At 38.3% G+C, this 22,835-nt stretch overlaps 1 protein-coding gene across 1 annotated transcript; it reads left to right on the top strand.

The window, feature by feature from the left end:
- The first annotated feature begins 2,782 nt into the window (after positions 1-2,782).
- Positions 2,783-22,114, top strand: LOC104226293 (DNA-directed RNA polymerase III subunit 1-like). The gene is made up of 17 exons (XM_070174371.1): positions 2,783-2,973; positions 4,603-4,674; positions 5,330-5,564; positions 6,766-6,957; positions 8,505-8,603; positions 8,941-9,144; positions 9,228-9,506; positions 11,008-11,155; positions 11,262-11,413; positions 18,096-18,221; positions 18,513-18,668; positions 18,747-18,860; positions 18,958-19,055; positions 20,360-20,564; positions 20,664-20,866; positions 21,384-21,537; positions 21,895-22,114. Exons 1-16 carry the CDS (start codon positions 2,783-2,785, stop codon positions 21,430-21,432), a joined length of 2,523 nt encoding a protein of 840 aa, XP_070030472.1. The 3' UTR covers positions 21,433-21,537; positions 21,895-22,114.
- Positions 22,115-22,835: the final 721 nt, after the last annotated feature.

Genomic DNA, 22,835 nt, shown 5'->3' with positions numbered 1-22,835 from the left:
CATTTTCTTCAAATTCATCTTGGCATTTATTTTGATTTAAAAAATCATTGTATCTGTCTCGAATTTCTCCTTCGATTTTGGTCAAAGTACCCCAAATCAGTTGACCAAATCTGATACGGATCCTACACCCACACCCATGTCGTGTCGACACGGGTGTGACACCGAAAGTGAAGAGTCCAAGCAACTTAGGCCTCCACCACTTCCTTTCTTGTATGCTCTTCACCTCCACCCGTCTACAGTGCTCCTTGTGCACGCCCACCACTGCCCTCCTAGCCATTTTGCTTTCTTTGTTGACCGGTAGGATCCCTGTTTTTCAATCACGAATCTAACCTCCTACAACTCTTAAAGGTCCGGTCTGCTCTTGTTGGCTTCAAAATTCAAGTTGGGTAAGAGTGGTATGGATAGAACTCAAAGGATGGGATTTGGAGTTGGGGATATTGAAGATCATGAGGCATGAGGAATTTGGTAATTTGATTATTTTGACCTTTGGGTTTTAGGCCAATTCTACAGAAAAATATTAAATTTTGATGGCAGCAGAAAGCATAGCAGTGTTTGGAGAGCGGTGACCAAAGAAAAAGAAAGTAGAAAGAAAGATAACAGGGATGATTTTCTTCATATTTTCTTTCCACCCATGCTTTTAAGCCACATCATCGGAACCTATGCCTCATGAGCATGGTCAATGGTCGAAGGTGTTTAAAATATGTGTTTTTACCAAGTATAGGTCTTTAAATGGGAAAAAGGGGAGTCGGGGGCCGTCTTTGCAGGCCAGGACAAGTGAGATGTCAATATAGGTATTAAGCAGTTTTTTTCATGATATAATAGCTGCTTAGTTACTTGAACTGCTTACTGTGCAAGAATGCTGCCAGAGATGGTTGCTTTTTTTTTTTTTGCTTCATAGTTTGCATCTTCAACTAAATCATTGATAATAACACTACCGAGCCCTAGTTGGATTGCTACACTGCTTCTTTCTCAGAAGCTTTTATCAAATGTCTCCTATTAAACCACCACTCTGTTGAACTTGCCTTTAAGTGTAGGAGGTCAAAGGAACATCAAAGAAAATAAAGGATTAGAGTAAGATAGCTCTTAAAGAGTGCAGCAGAGATGCATTATACACAAAAATTAGTGGCAATTATTTCAGTTTAGGGTTTTCTGTTCCTTGATATTAGTCATAAACTAGCTTCCTTGTGTTTGTTCGTATCATTTTGAATGCTTGAAATATTAATAGTGTAGTTCTTTAGTGCAACTGAATTAATATTGCTAACTTAATGAAGCTTAAGAAATTCTCCAAGGGAAAAATCCCCAACAGAAAAGCTGTAACAAGATTGTTTGCCTTGCAAATTGAACTTTGAACTTTTTATTATATCCAATGTTAAAAGAAATTTGATCTTTCTGAATTTTATGATTAATACTGTCAACACATAGAAGTTAATATATAGCATTTTACGTTCAAATATTCTTGAATTAAGTTAGTCAAGCACTTTTTTATTGCAAGTAAGCCTGTCCACGGATGCTAGGTTGTATCAAAGTTGTATATAACACCAAAATTGTTCTGTTCAAGAGGAATACCTTGTTGCAATTGAATCCTGAAATACCATCATGGTTCGACACAATTATTTCATATACTTACTCTAGTAGTTTTTACAAAATAATTGCAAAGCTGATGGCTGAAAGCTGGTATCAGATAATCAGAATGCCTTTGTAAAAGGCAGGCAAATTGTTGATGCTGCTATGGTGGCAAATGAATGCTTGGAGTATCTATTCAAAAGAAAGATCAAAGGAGTGGCTTGCAAGCTAGATTTGGAAAAGGCATATGACCATGTTAATTGGCATGTTTACTATATCTCATGAAGCAAATGGACTTTGGTGAAAGATGGATTGGGTGGATAAAATATTGTATATCCACAGTTAACTTTTCAGTCCTGATTAATGGGTGTCCTCAGGGTTACTTCAAGTCTTACAGGGGGCCAAGGCAGCGGGATCCTTTGTCTCCTTATCTATTCTTGCTGATGATGGAGATTCTAAGCATCCTGCTTCAAAAAGCAGAAAATTTGGGATGGATCAGAGGGTTGAAGTGTAGAAGAAGTGAGGGAGCAATCTCACACATACTTTATGCAGATGATACTTTGATTTTGTGTGAAACTGCGATAGATCAAATTTTACATCTTAGAGGAGTTCTATTAGCTTTTGAAGCTGTCTCAGTATTTAAAGTGAACTCGGCGAAGAGTAATGTTTCAGTATTAATGCAGAACATTGCATTGGTGATTTGGCAGACATTATTGGTTGTAAGGTGGAGCAGCTCCCTACGGCTTACTTAGGCCTGCCTTTAGGAGCTAAAAAGAATGACCAGAAAAATGTGGCAGGGAGTTCTGGACAGGTGTAGGAGTAAACTTGTTCCATGGAAGAAACGGCACTTGTCATTTGGGGGAAGACTTAAACTGGTTAACAGTGTATTGGATGGTATGCCTACTTATTTGATGTCAATAATTAGAATGCCAACAACAGTGGAGAAAAAATTGAGTGCTATGCGAAATAAATTCCTTTGGGAAGGTAATGCTGATAGAAGGAAGCTCCACTTGGTTAAGTGGCAGGAAGTGATGAAAGGAATAAAAGGAGAAGGTTTGGGTGTAAGGAATTTAAGGCTGCACAACAAAAGCCTATTATTTAGGTGGCTTTTGAGATATAATCATGAAAGCAATAGGTTATGAAACAACTCATAGATTTCCAGTTTTATATCGATGCTCCACTGACAAGACTGGGAAGGTAGCAGACTTTTACTCGAGTAATGGCTGGGCAGTTGATTTTCAGGAGGGGTCTTAATGACTGGGAAGTAGATGAATTCGCTCAGTTAATGCAATTGCTGGACAGTGTCAGTTTGGACAGCAATAGGAGAGATTCAATTATTTGGGCAGCAAGCAATGATGGGAAATTCACAGTTAGCAGAGGTTATACTCTTTTACAGAAGCAACAGGGGAGGTATGAATCTGATTGGCCATGGAAAGCAATATGGAAATGAAAAGCTCCTGTTATAGCATGTTTTGGGTGGGTGGCAGCAAAGGTAGCTTGTTTAACTCAGGATAATATCCAGAAGAGAGGAACTATTTTAATTAATAGATGCTATATGTGTGAAGAAGAATTAGAAACAGTCAATCATCTCCTCATTCATTAAGTGGCAAGACAGGGTTGGGAGCTATTCCTTGATTTGTATGGTATTAAATGGGTTATGCCACAAAATGTAAAAGTCTGCTGAAGACATGGCAACATCAAAAAGTGGCAAGAATTCAGTAGGCAGTGTGGAGAACAATCCCCCTTTGTGTCTTATGGACAATATGGTTGGAGAGAAACAGGATTTGCTTTTAAGGGATAAGACGACATGTAGCCTGGATTAAAAATAGATGTCTTTTGAATTTGTTTTTTTGGGTGCAAAAGGAGTGTTATGAAAAATCTAGAACAATACATAGATTTCTTAGAGGAGATAGTTGATTTGTTGTTGAAAATTATTATGGAAGTTTTTGGTCTGGTGTAATTGTACCATCTTGGTACCTTCGTTAATAAAACATTACCTTATCAGAAAAAAGGTGATGGCTCTGGCAGACGTTGACCTTTATTATTGATATATTAACTAACTAGAATTCTGTTTATATGTTTTGCACGTAAATGTTAAGGCTCATCAATTGATTTGTGACTGGAAATAAAGATTTTCACAAGGATCTTTTAGAGAACCTCTCAACATTGCTTGTCCCTTGGTTCCTTCCTTTTCAGAGTTTTCCTCTAATTGCCCTTCCTTTCCATTTTTCTTAAATATAGTTTGCTCTTTCAGTGCTTTTTCCATTTTCCTTCCTTCACTTCCAACTCTTGTCCCTGATTTCTTCTTATCCGCATTTTGTCATCTTTGGCTTTTGTTGCCTTGAGGTGTTTCTGGAGCGTAGCTATTCATTGATGACATGTAGATTCAGTATTTAGATCCCTTATCAACCTGATATCGTTTTTCTTTGTTATCAATTTGTCAACCATATTTTTTTTCTGATCAAGTCCACGTTCAACTATATTGTCCCTCTCTACCAAGGAAACAGATGATACTAGATTTTGAATGCTGACATTTCCAAGTTTATTTTCTTTAACCTAAGCATAAGTTTTCATTGATAACCCAAAAGCCAAGCACTCTGATAATGCTGGTCATTGGTTATCAAAAAAGATAATGCTGGTCATTAAAAACTGATCTATCTTACAAAAGCTGCTTTCTTGTGTAAGGAGTCTATGAAATGTATCACTCTTTATTCATCATATACTGCACCAGGGGGCTCGCATGCTAGGACATATCAGTTATAAGGTAAGCAAGGCATAGCCTTCCTTTTAAAACATCTCTTATTCCTTTCATTCCTTAATGTCCAATCAATACAAGCTGTTCTTTTGAATCCCCCTTGTTCTCTTTTACCCTTAGTCCTGTCCTGATCTTTCTTCCTTCCCAGCAAAATAACTCTTTACCTGATAAAGGCATCATGTAGCACACACCAAAAATGCTACAGATAGTTCCCAGAGTTGGGGCCACCACTGGACTATGTGATGATTTCCAGTTTTTACCCAATTTTGTTAAAATTTTATCAGCACCTTTACATGGGTGGTTCTGGCTCTAAATAAAATTGAAACTTCTTTGCGGTTGCCATTTGGTTATAGCAGGTGAGTGGGAAATTTTCTTTTTGTGAATTCTTGGCTATTTAAGCTTAAAAAGTCTCTTTCACCGATATTGATGCTGAAATTAGTTACTCTGTTGCAAGTTGATTTTAATTTTCATTCAATATATAGACTTCATTGAAATTAAAACACATCATGTTTCATCACAGCATAAGCTCCTATAAAATGACACGACATAATCCGACAAGTTTTTTTTCATTAAAATCATAAATAAAGCACGAGTGTTCCACCTTAAAACCCTAGCTTGGTTCTACGCCAGTGCCTCGCCTAGCATGGTACCTGATAGTGTTGTCAGTCCTTATACAGATCCAGTAAGGAATGGGCCTGTTTTGCCTCTGCTTCTTCGCCAGTTTCTTCTTAATCATAAATGTCTATGTGACGGCATTTTCACCGGTTGGAGATTCTCAGCGATAAGCTCTGATGCTGCTTGAACATTGAAACCCTCAATTGCAAGTTTACTATTGTAGCACTAAGTTCATACGCTTTTGTTGTTTTTGAATTTTCAGCAAATTGTGCGCCCATTTCAAAGAAGCATGCATTTTCACATCAACCTTTTCGCTTCAGCACCATGGACCTTATCGTCTTGTTGCGCTTTTCTTTATTACAAACACTGACCTTATCTCTGTTTGTGTCTTGCTAGTGCTCGGTGGATTGGTAATCATGGATTTTCTATAGGGATTGATGATGTCACACCTGGGGAAAACTTAGTTAAGCAAAAACAAGAAGAGATTCATCAAAATTACAAGAAATGTGAAGATCGTATTCAACAATTTAATGAAGGAAAGCTTGCCGTGCAACCAGGCTGTGATGCTGCCCAGACTCTGGAGGCTGAAGTAACTATGGCGTTGAATAAAGTTCGTGACGACATAGGAAAAGTAAGAACAACTTATCTTTTCATGTGCTGCCTGTTTCCAACTAACAGTCGTCACTTGTAGGGATTTTATCTATCATAACAGGTTTACTGCTAGAACCTTCATGTCTTTGATCTCTTCCTAGCTTCCCTGACAGATAAAAGGAGGGAAAGCATGGACAAGGAGAGCTTAGCCACAATATTTTAAAAAAAAGGGCAGCCTGATGCACAAAACATCTTTCGTTCACGCAGGGTCTAGGAAAGGGCCGCACCCCGAGGGGTGGTAATATAGGCAGCCTACCGTGATGCAAACATAAGTGGCTGATTTCACGACTCGAACCTGTGACCTATAGGTCACTCGGAGACAACTTTACCGTTGCTCCAAGGCTCCCCTTCCTTAGCCACAATATACAAACATTTAAAACTTCAAGACCGAGTGAAGTGCTAAACTTGTGAAAGTAAAATAGTAAGTATAGAAGGCAAAGAGTTACATTTGGCTGCTGACTGAAGTGCTCATCATGTAAACAGCAGCTCGAATGGAACACCATAAGTCAATCTGAATAAACCATATCGGATGATGTTAAAGTTCAATTCGTCAATTAAAGAGTTGTGCCTACTCCCTACCCATATAAAGTATAGGAAAACCTGTGTGCATCAAAGCCTTCAAAATCCAGGAGCCTAATTTAGACATAATCCTCAAAAAGCAGCCCCCCTGCAAAATCTACTGTCCTAAGACCTTATGTTTCCATAGTTCTTTTTGGCGCCTCTTCCCCGGTCTTCTATCAAAATTTTGTCCATTAGATAAACCCTTGCCAAATTGCACAAACCATTTTATGATTTAATCAAATTGTGGCCAATTATATGTGGATTTATACATTATATTCTTGTTCTTCACCTGGAGAACAATGTCTCCTTGCATCAAAGAAGAGAGCCCAGTCAGTGATAGTGCCAACTTGTAATGGGAATTTTCTTCCTTAAAGCAAATCGTCGCTTTAAGGTCCCACCAAATCCAATCTATGAAAAAAAGAAATTGAGTGATCATTTGCATCCAAGGCCTGCATCAAATAATATTTAGAGTTAGGAGGCATGCTTCTTTGCAGTCTCTTTGTTTCCTCTTGTACCTTTCTCCCAGAATAGTTGTTGTGATGTTTAGTTATTAACTCATAATGTCACATTTTGATACGGGATGATGGAGCAAATTTGCCTGAATGTGATTTTTTTTACAGATTTGTATGAAAGCACTACATTGGAGGAATAGTCCTCTGATCATGTCACAGTGTGGTTCAAAAGGATCCCCAATTAACATAAGCCAGATGATTGCATGTGTTGGTCAGCAGTCCGTTGGCGGTCGTCGTGCTCCTGATAGATTCATAGATCGAAGTCTTCCTCATTTTCCTACCAAATCAAAGTTTCCAACTGTGAGTACTTCATGTTACATTATCAGTTTATTTGTTATTCTCTGGATCTTTAGTCATCGCTTTTCCGACAAGAGCTCAAGGTCTTTTCTTGTACGCCTCTATGCTAGTAGTAGGTGGGATCCCTGAGAACATCCTCCTATTCTTGTCATAACTGTGTTCACTTCTTTTTTCCCGTTCAATCTTTTCAATTAAATTTATTAAGCTGCATCAGTTTGTTGCTGCCGAGGGTCTATCAGAAACAACCTCTCTACCTTACACGAGGTAGAGGTAAGATCTGAGTACACCCACCCTCCCCAGACCCCACTTATGGGATCACGCTGGGTATGTTGTTGTTGTCTGTTGCTGCCATACAATTATCATGATTCCGTATCTAATTCTTTATGTGATGTGTCTTCAGTAACACAATGTCATATATAGTTATTTCAGCGGACTACACGTTACAATTGTTTCTCATTCACGTACGTGGCTGCACTTGTACTATTAAATGATTGACCGGATGCCTTAGGTGAGATATGCATTTAGCAGATAGTGCTAGTGATTGTTGTGTCTGTCTATTCTACCAATGGAAGTTCACACCTGCCCACTTGTTAGCTATTGGTCTATCTCTTCTACCAACGGAAGTTCACCTCAGCTCAATTGCCTCTCGTATATTCTAGTTACTTTGAGTTGGCTGAAGAAATGGTAATGAACTGGAAACCTAATAAGAGCGGATAAATGTGGTGCTTTTGAACATAAGGATGATTCTGAATTTGACAAAGGAACACATTCTTTGCTGGCTGCCATCTGTTGTGGGAAGAGAAACATTTCTTTGGTGGGGCCTTGGGGAAGACGTATCCTAGGGACTAGGCACATTTACCATGTTCTGCAGCAGGGGTAGATGGGCTCTCCATGTCACGGGCCTCACGGCTGTTTCTACTGTGAGATCCCAGAATTATTCCTTTGATAAGCAATTATATGTAGGTCTAAGTGGTCATGTGGTGCACTATCTTTGGTTCCAGGAATGGGAAAGGGAGGGGACGGTTTACTTCACTTAGGTTAAGTATTAATGATATAAAAATAAGAGAGAGAAGCAGATACTTCGATGGTTTTGACGATTTGATGATTATAGGACACACCTATTTATAGGTGTCAAATGAAAGACTATCCAATTTCTTTGTAGTTTCCTGGGAAGACATTCCTTTTCAGATTTTGATCTTTCTTTGTTTTATTCAATCACTTTTTAAGATTGGTTAAAAACTGTGATATAATGACGGAGAGATGGGAATAAATTATATGACATCATGGAGAACATTAATTGCTCAGAAGCTTGGTATGACTGGGTTGAGAGAAGGACAAATACTTTATGCTGCATGTCAGTGAGTAGGAAGGTGCTTTTATGGTTGTGTCAACTGCTTTTAAAATGGTTTATTCAGATTCATCAATTGCAGTTATGTTATTTTAAGGAAGAGATGCTTAAAGTAATTATTGTTGTTACTTATGCACTCAACTGTACAAATTGCTTGTATGTATGCCCGTGGATGCTGATTACAGTTATGTTTTTGGTCCAGGCTAAAGGGTTTGTAGCTCATTCCTTTTTTGACGGTTTGTCAGCAACTGAGTTCTTTTTTCACACAATGGGAGGAAGAGAAGGCCTTGTTGATACAGCAGTATGGATTTCCTCTTTTGACTTATTTGATGGTGTTACTATTTATTTTTCATTCGGACATTAGATATGTTTACCTGAATTCTTCATTTGTCTGCCTTGACATACTTGTATGGAACGGATATAAGTGCGGATACTTGTAGATTTTTTGAAATGCATTAAAAATTAACAAAAAGATTGCAAAAACTCGTATCGGATGCTTAACACACCTGTATCAGATATGAGAGTGCATGTAACATAGGATGTGTCCGGATCCAACAGATTCTTGCTGATGTCTTCCTTTAAGTGTCAAGGCTAAAGTTTTGCCAGTGTTGGATGTTCATCCATTTCGATCGTCACAGGTTAAAACTGCTGACACCGGATACATGTCTCGTCGACTTATGAAAGCTTTAGAGGACCTTGCTGTTTATTATGACAACACTGTACGAAATGCCAGCGCAAGTATAATTCAGTTCATGTATGGTGATGATGGCATGGATCCTTCACAGATGGAAGAGAAAAAAGGCCGTCCTCTGAACTTTAGCAGATTATTTATGAAAGTTAAGGTATGAGCTTCAATTTTTTAATAGAATTCTCAACAGTTTTATGGCGAAGGTTAGAAAATTTTGATAATAATTTCTATTTACAGGCAACGTGTCCTCCTAGAGGTGAGAAGGGTTTGTCTTACTCGGAAATCTGCGAGATAGTCAATGAAAGGCTCTCGTATCATGATATGAGTCCTGAAGGGGGGTGCTCAGAGGCATTCCGGGCTTCATTATCAGATTTTCTGATTAAAAATTTAGCTGAAACCTTGAAGAGATTACGGGAAGCCCTATTATTGGGTGGAGAGCAGTATGCCGGGGGTGACCGTGAATATCTTGAAAACGTTGCATTAAACATATCTGGTATTACAAAGAAGCAACTACAGGTAAATAGATTTAGAAGTTCCTTTTCGCCTTTCTCGAGGATTTTGGGTAATTCCTTGCTCCAACTATAAGGGGCTTACTAACAGAACTTTGAGCAACAATTAAGTCACTACCTGATTTTTTTCCTTCATATATATATATATATATATATATATATATATTGGTTATCCTTTAGGATGTGAAGGTATATTATAAAACTAATGTCATTGAGTATGATGCCAAACAGTTATTCAGATGTAACTCATTATCTTGTCAGGAGTTCAATATGACATGTTTTCTATTACTGCTAGATTTTAAATTCTTATGGCTACTTTATTATTGATAGAAGTTTTCTGATTGGCCAAATATAAATTAAATAAATAGCAAGAAAAAGCAAGAATTAAATCTTTGTTGCTCCTTAGTGGAAACTTTATATACTTCGATCTAACCATTGTATGTGGCATTATTTGCTTTCCCAAGTGGATTCAATGAATTTTTATTTGCATTTCGCACTAATATAACAAAATATATGGATTCAAAATCTTTTTCAAAAGTTCTGTGTGCCCTTGAATGATAAAAATATGAAGTATGTGAACAGAATATAGCTGTTCTGCGTCACATACTGTAAAGGCGATGCAATTTTGACTAGTGTAAAGATTTGCATAAAACAAAATAAGACAGGAAGTAATTTATTTTCAATCAAAAGTTTCATGCACTAATTTGTCTGAAGTATCTAACAAGCTATCTTTCTTAATTGTGAATCCTAAATTCAAGTTTAACTGGATCACGGGAGTAAGTGTTTGATGATATGTCTCAAATGCTAACCAAGTAAATTTTAGTTCTCTACTTCGGAAAATGTTTCTCTTTTAAATGAATTTGTGTCTTAGTTTCAAATTTGAAAAAAGTAAGCCCCGAAACGGGAAAAATCAAAGTTAAAGTCTAATAGATAAATGAATATGAATTCTTCAAATTTTGAAAGTCATATACAAGTCTTTTTAGTTGAAGTGTGTCAGATATTTAGGGAAGTCCAAAATTAGAAAGAGTGTCGCAAATTAGAGCAAAGCGGTTATTGACCTTGATGTGTCACATTTGCTGCAAACCATCTTACGTTGCACTTTTTCTGTCAGTATTTTTAAAATCCTAGCTCCCTCCATGTAAACACGAGAGTGTTATCCTATATTAACTGTTCTGCTAGCCAAAATCATTTAAATTGGAATCAAGGAATAATTCTATAATATCCCCTGTAGTAGGACTTAAAAATAAAGATATAGCATGTAAAAATTGACATGAATCTGTGTCCGGTATTCTAGGAACGGTTGGGTATCAAATAGGTTACAAGACCTACGAGCTGTACTTCATTGAGTGAATACTTTCAATGGGGAATTTAGGAAAAGAAAGAAAGGAGAAACTAAGAGATAAATCTTTTCTATTTTAAAAGAGAGAGTATCTGTAATTTCCCCAAGCAATAAAGTTACTAATAGCACTGTGATGTGTGGGTTTTTATTTTTCCTTGCTTCTTTGTAGGTGTTCCTCAACATGTGCATCTCTCGCTATCACCTGAAAAGACTAGAATCGGGAACTGCTATTGGTGCAATTGGAGCTCAGAGTATTGGGGAACCTGGGACACAGATGACATTGAAAACCTTTCACTTTGCTGGAGTTGCAAGCATGAGTATCCTTGTTTATTTGGAGCTTAATTTTGCATCTTCAAGTTGGTTTTTTTGGATAGTCTAGATGGGTTTTGATCATATTATCCTGTTTCTTTAACTCTTTGGTAGACGTTACACTTGGAGTTCCTCGAATAAAAGAAATTATAAATTCAGCAAAAAAGATAAATACTCCTATTATTATTGCAAAACTTCTGTCTGCTGCTAATTTAACTGCAGCAAGGATGATTAAAGCCCGCATTGAGAAAACTCTTTTGGGACAGGTAAGTTAATTGTATTTGCTAAATCTTTTTAGACTTAATGCCTCAGTTGACACCTCAACTTATTCCGTTCTGCAAAGCTGGCCCCTAAGTTCCGTTTTTTTTCGTTTAAACACCTGTACTTGGTAAAAACACATTTCAAACGCTTCTGAAAATAGAAATAGCACGTATCTCTCAATCACTCTTATTTGTTATACACATCGTATAACTTTTTGACACATCACAGACAAAAGAATGACACGTCAAGGCATACTATAATTGGCAACAAATTCATCTGGAAGCCATTCCTCTCCTTCCCCTTGACTGCCTCTTTATTCGCCAACTCCAACCACCACTCCCTTGACGACCTTATCTCCTTTGCACCTTCTCTACGTCCTCTTCTCCTCCACCATTTATCACTGCCAGCGCCCTCAAGCGGGCATCCCAACAGCACCAGGCCTCCACCTCTTACTCACCTCCACCCTCATTGCCTTATCACCACTGCCACCACTGAGCATACTGCCTCCACCTAAGTTGTTTGGACTCGGGTGCGGGTGTCCGATATGGGTGCGGATCTAGAGGTTGGATCTTTCATGATCTAAATTTTAAGATTCGGGGGTACAGATCTAGGTACGGTTGTGGGTGCAGGGATTCGGCTAAAAATAATTCAAATATCTAAAAATAGAGTTATATAAAATATTTTTAAATTATGAGACATTATGTGAAAAACCTACATGGTATTCCGAGAAGGAGAAAAATATTGATCAAAAGGAGAATCTGAGGAGATAAGAGGAAAAGGACCGATATAGAAATTTTTATGTACAAGGTATTCCATTTTCTTCAAATTCATCTTGGCATTTATTTTGATTTAAAAAATCATTGTATCTGTCCCGAATTTCTCCTTCGATTTTGGTCAAAGTATCCAAAATCAGTTGACCAAATCTGATACTGATCCTACACCCACACCCATGTCGTGTCGACACGGGTGTGGCACCGAAAGTGAAGAGTCCAAGCAACTTAGGCCTCCACCACTTCCTTTCTTGCATACTCTTCACCTCCACCCGCCTACAGTGCTCCTTGTGCACGCCCACCACTGCCCTCCTAGCCATTTTGCTTTCTTTGTTGACCGGCAGGATCCCTGTTTTTCAATCACGAATCTAACCTCCTACAACTCTTAAAGGTCCGGTCTGCTCTTGTTGGCTTCAAAATTCAAGTTGGGTAAGAGTGGTATGGATAGAACTCAAAGGATGGGATTTGGAGTTGGGGATATTGAAAATCATGAGGCATGAGGAATTTGGTAATTTGATTATTTTGACCTTTGGGTTTTAGGCCAATTCTACAGAAAAATATTAAATTTTGATGGCAGCAGAAAGCATAGCAGTGTTTGGAGAGCGGTGACCAAAGAAAAAGAAAGTAGAAAGTGTTAGAGATAGCTATGTAAATGTTAGAGATAGCTATGTAATTGTCCCACATTGGAATAGGAGTAGTATCCCCTTTGTATAGAGTAGCTATAAATAGCACCTCTTGTATTGCATCACCACACAATATCAATATATCATATTTTCTCCCGTGCCTTCTCACATGGTATCAGAGCTATCGTGAGAGATTTATCGCTGTGCATAAATTCCAGCGATTCCGGGAAGTAAAATCAGTCACCGGAACCCTTTTTTCCGGCGACTTTCAAAGTTGTTTTGCGTCTGCTTTGTCTCGGTCAGTGTTGTGCACAAAATCCAACACTACCACAAGAGTAGTCACTGTCCGGCGACCAAATCCCAGTGAAAATCTCCGGCGGTACTGTAGCTGTCCAAAGAAAATTTTCCGGCGAAGTTCCAACGTTGCGTGGGCCACCTTCCGGCCATTTTTTGGCGACGACTCTTCAGGACAGATTGTTTCCCTTGCAATTCCGAGCCTACCCATCCAGGTTACACCAAATTCCGACCACTTTTTTATTTTTCCGGCGTGAATAGTGATTTCAAAAAGTTGACTTCCGGCCATTTTTTGAAAAAGTTCCTTCAGAACAATTGGGTCTTCTGGTAATTCCGATCCTACCCCTACTGTTTTTATTTCATTCCGACCACTTTGAATATTTTCCGGCTGCAACAGTAACTTTCCAACTGCTACAGTAGTTTACTATTCTGGTTCAGTGTTCCTTACTCTATTTTCAGTGGATTACAGTTGATTATTTCTCTTATTTGGTAATAATTTACAAGATGTCTTTGGGAATTGATGTTTTTGGGTCTAAAAGCATGAGTTCTGGAAACTCTAATGTTATGATTACCTCGGAACCTTTAATGGGAGGTTCAAACTACTTAGCTTGGGCTTCATCTGTCGAGTTGTGGTGTAAAGGTCAAGGTGTGCAAGATCATCTGATTAAACAGTCTAGCGAAGGAGATGAAAAGGCGATAGCGCTTTGGGCAAAAATTGATGCTCAATTATGTAGCATCTTGTGGCGTTCTATTGATTCTAAGTTGATGCCTTTGTTTCGGCCATTCCAGACATGTTATTTGGTTTGGGCAAAGGCTCGTACGTTATACACTAATGATATATCTCGCTTCTATGATGTGATATCACGGATGACAAACTTAAAGAAGCAAGAATTAGATATGTCTACTTACTTGGGTCAGGTACAGGCAGTCATGGAGGAATTTGAGACATTGATGCCAGTTTCTGCTAGTGTGTCAAAACAACAAGAGCAGCGACAGAAAATGTTTCTAGTTCTTACACTCGCTGGACTTCCTCATGATCTTGATTCAGTACGAGACCAGATTTTGGCGAGTCCGACTGTCCCTACAGTTGATGAATTATTCTCTCGATTACTTCGCCTTGCTGCAGCACCAAGTCACCCAGTGATTTCATCACAGATACTTGATTCCTCTGTTCTTGCATCCCAGACAGTGGATGTTCGGGCATCTCAAGCTATGGAGAATAGACGAGGAGGCGGTCGTTTTGGGAGATCTAGACCCAAGTGTTCTTATTGTCACAAACTTGGACACACTCGCGAAATGTGTTATTCCTTAAATGGCCGTCCACCCAAAAATGCCTACGTTGCTCAGAGCGAGACTACAGGTAACCAGGGCTTTTCTGTATCTAAAGAAGAATATAATGAGCTCCTTCAGTATCGAGCAAGTAAGCAAACATCTCCACAAGTAGCCTCAGTTGCCCAGACTGACACTCCTATTGCTGGTAATTCTTTTGCTTGTGTTTCCCAGTCTAGTACTCTTGGACCATGGGTCATGGACTCAGGCGCTTCTGATCATATCTCTGGTAATAAATCACTTTTGTCGAATATTGTATATTCACAGTCTCTTCCTACTGTTACTTTAGCCAATGGATGTCAAACTAAGGCACAAGGAGTTGGACAAGCCAACCCATTGTCTTCTATCACCCTAGATTCCGTTCTTTATGTTCCTGGTTGTCCTTTTAGTCTTGCATCTGTTAGTCGTTTGACTCGTGCCCTCAATTGTGGTATATATTTTATTGATGATTCTTTTATTATGCAGGACCGCAGTACGGGACGGACAATTGGTACAGGTCGTGAATCAGAAGGTCTTTACTACCTTAACTCGCTCAGTCCTTCCACAACATGTCTAGTTACAGATCCTCCAGATCTAATCCACAGACGTTTAGGACATCCGAGTTTATCCAAACTTCAAAAGATGGTGCCTAGTTTATCCAGTTTGTCTAGATTAGATTGTGAGTCGTGTCAGCTTGGGAAACATACCCGAGCTTCCTTTACGCGTAGTGTTGAGAGTCATGCAGAGTCTGTTTTCTCCTTGGTTCATTCTGATATATGGGGTCCTAGTAGAGTCAGTTCAACCTTGGGATTTCGTTATTTTGTTAGCTTTATTGATGATTACTCAAGATGTACTTGGCTTTTCTTAATGAAAGATCGTTCTGAGTTATTCTCTATATTCCAGAGTTTTTGTGCTGAAATCAAAAACCAATTTGGTGTCTCTATCCGCATTTTTCGCAGTGATAATGCCTTAGAATATGTATCTTCTCAGTTTCAGCAGTTTATGTCTTCTCATGGAATTATTCATCAGACATCTTGTCCTTATACCCCTCAGCAAAATGGGGTTGCAGAAAGAAAGAATAGGCACCTTATTGAGACTGCTCGCACACTTCTAATTGAGTCTCGTGTTCCGCTGCGTTTTTGGGGCGATGCAGTTCTCACAGCTTGTTATTTGATTAATAGGATGCCTTCATCTCCCATCAAGGGTCAGATTCCACATTCAATATTGTTTCCCCAGTCAGCCTTATACCCTCTTCCACCTCGGGTTTTTGGGAGCACATGTTTTGTTCATAACTTAGCCCCGGGGAAAGATAAGTTAGCTCCTCGTGCTCTCAAGTGTGTCTTCCTTGGTTATTCTCGTGTTCAGAAGGGATATCGTTGTTATTCACCTGATCTTCATAGGTACCTTATGTCAGCTGACGTCACATTTTTCGAGTCTAAACCTTTCTTCACAACTGATGTCACTTCTGCTGACCACCATGACATATCTGAGGTCTTACCTATACCAACTTTTGAGGAGTTTAGTAATCCTCCTCCACCTTCAACCACAGAGGTTTCACCCATACCAACTTTTGAGGAGTCCAGTGTTATCCCTCCTAGTTCCCCAGCCACAGGAACACCACTCTTGACTTATCATCGTCGTTCGCGCCCTACATCAGGCCCATCTGGTTCTCGTCCTGCACCTGACACGGCTCCTACTACGGATCCTGCTCCTAGTACACCGATTGCACTTCGAAAAGGTATACGGACCATACTAAACCCTAATCCTCATTATGTTGGTTTGAGTTATCATCGTCTGTCATCTCCCCATTATGCTTTTATATCTTCATTGTCCTTGGTTTCCATCCCTAAGTCTACAAGTGAAGCATTGTCTCATCCAGGATGGCGACAGGCTATGAGTGACGAGATGTCTGCTTTACATACAAGTGGTACATGGGAGTTTGTTCCTCTTCCTTCAGGTAAATCTACCGTTGGTTGTCGTTGGGTTTATGCAGTCAAAGTTGGTCCCGATGGCCAGATTGATCGACTTAAGGCACGTCTTGTTGCCAAAGGATACACTCAAATATTTGGGCTAGATTACAGTGATACCTTCTCTCCAGTGGCTAAAGTGGCATCAGTTCGCCTTTTTCTATCCATGGCTGCAGTTCGTCATTGGCCCCTCTATCAGTTGGACATTAAGAATGCCTTTCTTCATGGTGATCTTGAGGATGAGGTTTATATGGAGCAACCACCTGGTTTTATTGCTCAGGGGGAGTCTCGTGGCCTTGTATGTCGCTTGCGTCGGTCACTTTATGGTCTAAAGCAGTCTCCTCGAGCCTGGTTTGGTAAGTTCAGCACGGTTATCCAGGAGTTTGGCATGACTCGTAGTGAAGCTGATCACTCTGTGTTTTATTGCCACTCTGCTTCAAGTCTATGTATTTATCTGGTAGTCTATGTTGATGATATTGTTATTACGGGCAATGATCAGGATGGTATTACTAATCTGAAGCAACATCTCTTCCAGCACTTTCAAACTAAGGATCTAGGCAGATTGGAGTACTTTCTAGGTATTGAGGTTGCTCAATCTATGAGTGTTGTAAGTCAGTTTCTTATCCTGTGAGTGTTGTAAGTCAGTTTATGAATTCTCCCTGTGATAGTCATTAGGATGCAGTTGTCCGCATTATCCGGTATATAAAATCGGCTCCAGGTAAAGGATTACTGTTTGAGGATCGAGGTCATGAGCAGATCGTTGGGTACTCGGATGCTGATTGGGCAGGATCACCTTCTGATAGACGTTCTACGTCTGGATATTGTGTTTTAGTAGGAGGAAATTTGGTGTCCTGGAAAAGTAAGAAACAGAATGTAGTTGCTCGGTCTAGTGCAGAAGCAGAATACCGAGCAATGGCTATGGCAACATGTGAACTAGTCTGGACCAAACAATTGCTCAAGGAGTTGAAATTTGGTGAAATCAGTCGGATGGAACTTGTGTGCGATAATCAAGCTGCACTTCATATTGCATCAAATCCGGTGTTTCATGAGAGAACTAAACACATTGAGATTGATTGTCACTTCGTCAGAGAAAAGATACTCTCAGGAGATATTACTACGAAGTTTGTGAGATCGAATGATCAACTTGCAGATATTTTCACCAAGTCCCTCACTAGTCCTCGCATTGATTATATATGTAACAAGCTCGGTACATATGATTTATATGCTCCGGCTTGAGGGGGAGTGTTAGAGATAGCTATGTAAATGTTAGAGATAGCTATGTAATTGTCCCACATTGGAATAGGAGTAGTATCCCCTTTGTATAGAGTAGCTATAAATAGCACCTCTTGTATTGCATCACACACAATATCAATATATCATATTTTCTCCCGTGCCTTCTCACAGAAAGAAAGATAACAGGGATGATTTTCTTCATATTTTCTTTCCACCCATGCTTTTAAGCCACATCATCGGAACCTATGCCTCATGAGCATGGTCAATGGTCGAAGGTGTTTAAAATATGTGTTTTTACCAAGTATAGGTCTTTAAATGGGAAAAAGGGGAGTCGGGGGCCGTCTTTGCAAACCAGGACAAGTGAGATGTCAATTTAGGTATTAAGCAGTTTTTTTCATGATATAATAGCTGCTTAGTTACTTGAACTGCTTACTGTGCAAGAATGCTGCTAGAGATGGTTTTTTTTTTTTTTTTTTTTTTTTTACTTCATAGTTTGCATCTTCAACTAAGTCATTGATAATAACACTACCGAGCCCTAGTTGGATTGCTACACTGCTTCTTTCTCAGAAGCTTTTATCAAATGACTCCTCAATTGAAAATCTACTGAAAGCAACACCGGTAAGAACTCAAGTTTTAACTTTGGTATAACTCATGCAACATTTTCAACTTTCTACGTAACTTATGTAGCATTTACTTGTTCTGGAAAATATGAAGTTCATTAAAAACTACTTAAAATCTGTAAAATATTATGCATAATGTTAAAAATATTCCCTGCCCTGTTTAGAGCAATATATTTTGATCCCTGCTGCCATTTCTTCTTCCACTCAAACCTCCTTGATTAATTTGTGAAGCTCTCATAATGACATTGAACAAAGTACTTTGTGAGTTGAACATTTATTTCCTGTGCAGGTGGCTAAGAGTGTAAAGATTGTGATGGCATCTCGATTAGCATCAATTGCTATTACGCTAGATATGGAGACAATTCAGGTGTCACAACTGTGTATTGATGCTTATACTGTCAAGCAATCGATTTTGCAGACCCCAAAAATAAAATTGAAAGAACAGGTGAGAAAGGTTGTGTTTCTGGTTCGGCTGCTTATCTATTAATTATATCTTATTGGGTAAAATTCCTATTTTCTGCAGCAAGTAAAAGTTTTGAACCCCAGGAAGTTGGAAGTTTTTCCTCAGGCAAATAAAGATAAACTGCATTTTGAACTTCACCGGTTGAAAAATAAGCTTCCTTCTGTTGTTGTGAAGGTATTACAATTATCAACACTAAAATCAAACTAAATCTGTTGGTTTTTGTCCGAACTACTCTGTTCACTTCAACTTGTAAATCTTGTCGGGATGTCAGGGTATTACTACGGTTCAAAGGGCTGTGGTGAACAAAGAACAAGAAAGAGATTGTAAGAGTGATGTCAAAGGAGAAACATATGAGTTGCTTGTTGAAGGGTAAGTTTTATGTACGGCTTCCGCATTCTACATCATTTGGTTGTGCTCTGTTTGGTGTGGCAAGCCTGTTATTCACTACAATATTCTAATAACTAGATGTATTCAAGATCTCAGAACTTATTTCTCTTTTCGGAAGAGAGATTCCAAAAGTTATTTCGCTTTCACATACCTTATTCTTTTTTGTTAAATTAAAGAATAACCTAAGAGGAGGGCTAGTTAGGTTATCGAAAACGTTGCACCAATCTAGAGAATTTGAAACCTCATTCTCAAACAATTGCTTAAAGTGAAGTAGATTATAACTTGGGTCAATCTTAGTCTTTGTAACCTCCTTTTGGACAGGCCAGGGTAGTCTCGGACTGATAATGGCCCCCTTACCAAATTGATTATCTTCAATTATTTATAGCTCTAATATTAGATATTCATCTAATTGTATCTATCAAAATAAATTGGTAAATCTTAATTTTAAAAGTATATTCATTAGCAAACATAGTTTATTTAACTAGTCAATGGCTACAAATACACATTAAAATCCAGTAAAGTTGTTGCAAATTTTTCTGTTATTTTTTTCTTTGGGACCTGCATACGCATGCTATGTTTGCAATTAATGATTTAGACATAGTCTAAATACCATAACAGTACACCAAACTAATTTAAAAATTAAATGCAATTATGATCTCAACTATATGAAAGAAGACAAAAAACTATAACTGTGGGCTGCATTTTATGTCTATGCAGGCTGTGTAGCTGTTACATGAAAATTACTACCAAGATTCTGGAGGCTCTGATACCATATTGAAGCGTCTCACCTACCTCATCTAAAAGTTTAAGTTGTTAGAAAGAAGGAACACTGTAAAATATTTATTTATCTATGTAAGTTAAGGAATAACTTTGAAATTTATCTTTTCAATTGGAAAAAGTAATTAATGGAACAATTTTAATCACGAGATCATGATTTGGAGCTGTTCTGGGGCTAGTTTGTTGCAGTTAGATCATTAAAAAGAATTTGAAAGGATTATAAAGTATGTGCAGAAAATCTGTATTTGTTTGTTTGATTGAGAGGTTAACTGGAAGGCTAGCAACTCATCTAATCAAATTTTATTTCAAAATAATATTGTCTAATATAGTTTCGAGGATCTTGTGAAGAAGTGTACAAGAGAATAACAGTCCTACCTTACTGTTTTGGTTCAATTTTCAGCAGCTTGGGCTTTTGGTTTTCTTTTCTGTGACTCCATGATCCATTTAGTTCTTGCAATAAAATAGAAGTCCTTCCACACGATACCTGATTTGCTCTTTCCTTTCTGCAGTACCGGTCTCCTAGCCGTAATGGGCATTGACAGAGTTGATGGGCGTAATACAAAGAGTAATCATATAATGGAGGTGCAACAAAGACTAGGCATTGAAGCAGCAAGGATCTCTATAATTGATGTGATTAACTATACCATGTCAAGTCATGGAATGACAATAGACTTGCGGCACATGGTGCTTCTAGCAGATCTGATGACATATAAGGTAGTTTTACTGGAAAATTTTCCTCATCCAAAAACATGTTGGATTCCTTTAATGTCCGATTAACAAGTTTAATGGACACTCTGTTTTTTTCTCTCATAGGGTGAAGTTCTGGGAATAACCAGACATGGCGTTCAGAAAATGAAAGATAGCGTACTGATGTTAGCCTCATTTGAGAAGACAACCGACCACCTGTTTAATGCATCTGTAAATGGAAGGGATGATAAGATAGAAGGAGTTAGAGAATGCATCATCACGGGCATACCAATGCAGATAGGCACTGGGATGTTTAAACTTCGGCAATGGTATGTGTTTGATATTTTGGCATGAAAATTTTAATCTTGAACCTTAACTTATCTTATATGTATGTCGTAATTATTTGAATAAGCTAATCATCAGAAGCTCCAAAGGGAGAAAATTGATTAGTCTACACAACCTTTAAGGTCTTATTGCTAGATCAGAGAAGTAATATTCTGAGGAATGGTTTCTTTTCATATAATAATCTAGAGGAATGATTTTCTATCCTGTTCCAATTACCTGGAGTTATTGTAGTAGCTCCTAAATTCTAGCTGCATATTAAAGTGTCTTTTCCATCTGTGGTGAATCTCTAAAATCCAATGAAATCCAAACGTCTGCTTTGGTAGGATAATTCCAGAATAACTTGGTTATTTTGATCCCTCTACTTATCATATTTTATCCTTTATTCTTGCCCTCTTCTCTTGTCATTCTTGTGAATGTCTTTATAGTTTGATGTTCTTCGTACAGTCCAAGTTAACTAATCCCTTGTTTCCCTGTGTTTTGTCTTTCCTTTGTCTATGCCAGTGTTCAGCAGGTTGAGCTGAATTATCAATCAGAACCTATGTTATCCTAGGACTTCTAAATGAATTTGTCTGGTTCTGCAAAGTTAATATTTTGTCAATGCCTCAATGGCATTTGGGAGGCGCTGCTGAATTCTCTTCGAAGGATAATGGTAGAGGTAAAGATGAATTTAATATGAGGAGAATATGCACTCTTTTTGTGGCTTGATATTTCAATGCAGCTGCTTGTTTTCTTCTTCCATTGCATATTGTGCATCAAAATTTGTTTTTATAGTTCCTAATCTGTGAACTATTCTTCAAAATGCTTTAATGGATAGCATTTTCAGATTTCTCCCCTTTTTCCTTCTGCTTACTGTTTTTCCTTCTATTTTTCGTGGGGCACCCACTCTCGGGTTTGGGGGAGGAAGGAATTGGAAAAGCTGGAGCATTGTCAGATGTTATTGGATATTAATTTGGTGCTACTTTTCTTGATTTAACCATCTTACCTTTTATCTTCTTTGGCACTGATTGTACAGGTAGACGACTTGCAATATTTTCTTCGTGTGGCGTGATATGCAGATTCTAGCATTGACCATGCAACATCAGGTGAATTTTAAAAGAAATCGTCGAAGGAGGCAGTCTTACCAACACCTGGAAGATTGGTTTCACCAACCTTATAACGTAGAAAGTTACTTTGGCCCCTGTTGGTAATCATGTTTACGGGTGACATTGTTTTCATCTTTATTTAAGGCAAAACGTAATTTCGGGAGTCCCTCCTCCAGCCGGTGGTAACACATCCTTATGTTACTCCATTGTTGCTTATGCAGATTTTGTTAGTATTTTTTATGATGCATTTGCAAAAAGTCTTGGCATATTGGTAACTCATATTGGGAATCTTCCCTCAGGGAGTTGCAGAATGTCTAGCTATCCAACCATTTGTTAGAGGAATAGGAGTAGTGTACAGTCTGTGAAGCAATAGAAGCAAATTAGGAAATTTGAATTATAATTTTCGGAAGAGGAATTTATGCTTTTGGTATAAATTTCCTAGTTTACGTTTATTTAGAGTCAAGATAGAAAAGTAACTTGTGAGAAAGGGAATTGCACTTTTTGTTTCTGGAGTTCACCATTTCTGGACTTTAAATCTGGGGCAAGACTTTTCACATGTTTGAAGAGGTCAATGATGTACCTGTCACTTTAATAGATGTGTTCTGGTTCGCAAAAGGTTCCTTCTTTTTACAATGTCAAGGTGATGTAAATTGATTCTTTTGGCGTTCCATAACATTACATTTTTTTTCTACAACATTGCTATTAGAGTGTGTGTGTGTGTTGTGTGTAAAATGGTAGTCGCTACCTTTTTGGCTGAACCAATTGTCGGTGATGTTTTTTCCCTTTCTTGGACTGTAAAAAATAGTTGGCCCCTGTTTAAAAAGATAAGGCCAAGGTTTAATTCTTAAAGGAAATCAAGAAATAGTGTATT

Source organism: Nicotiana sylvestris, chromosome 1 (genome assembly GCF_000393655.2).
Source record: "Nicotiana sylvestris chromosome 1, ASM39365v2, whole genome shotgun sequence".
Taxonomy (NCBI): Eukaryota; Viridiplantae; Streptophyta; class Magnoliopsida; order Solanales; family Solanaceae; genus Nicotiana; species Nicotiana sylvestris.
Note: the sequence above shows the minus strand (reverse complement) of the source record. Positions and strands in the feature narration are given on the sequence as shown.

Bases quoted from the DNA above. Each gene is read 5' to 3' on its own strand.
- LOC104226293 (XM_070174371.1), top strand. From the start codon at position 2,783: ATGGCTGGGCAGTTGATTTTCAGGAGGGGTCTTAATGACTGGGAAGTA. The intron at 11,156-11,261 runs GTATCCTTGTTT...ACTCTTTGGTAG, and splicing joins TGCTGGAGTTGCAAGCATGA to ACGTTACACTTGGAGTTCCT. The intron at 20,565-20,663 runs GTAGTTTTACTG...TTTCTCTCATAG, and splicing joins CAGATCTGATGACATATAAG to GGTGAAGTTCTGGGAATAAC.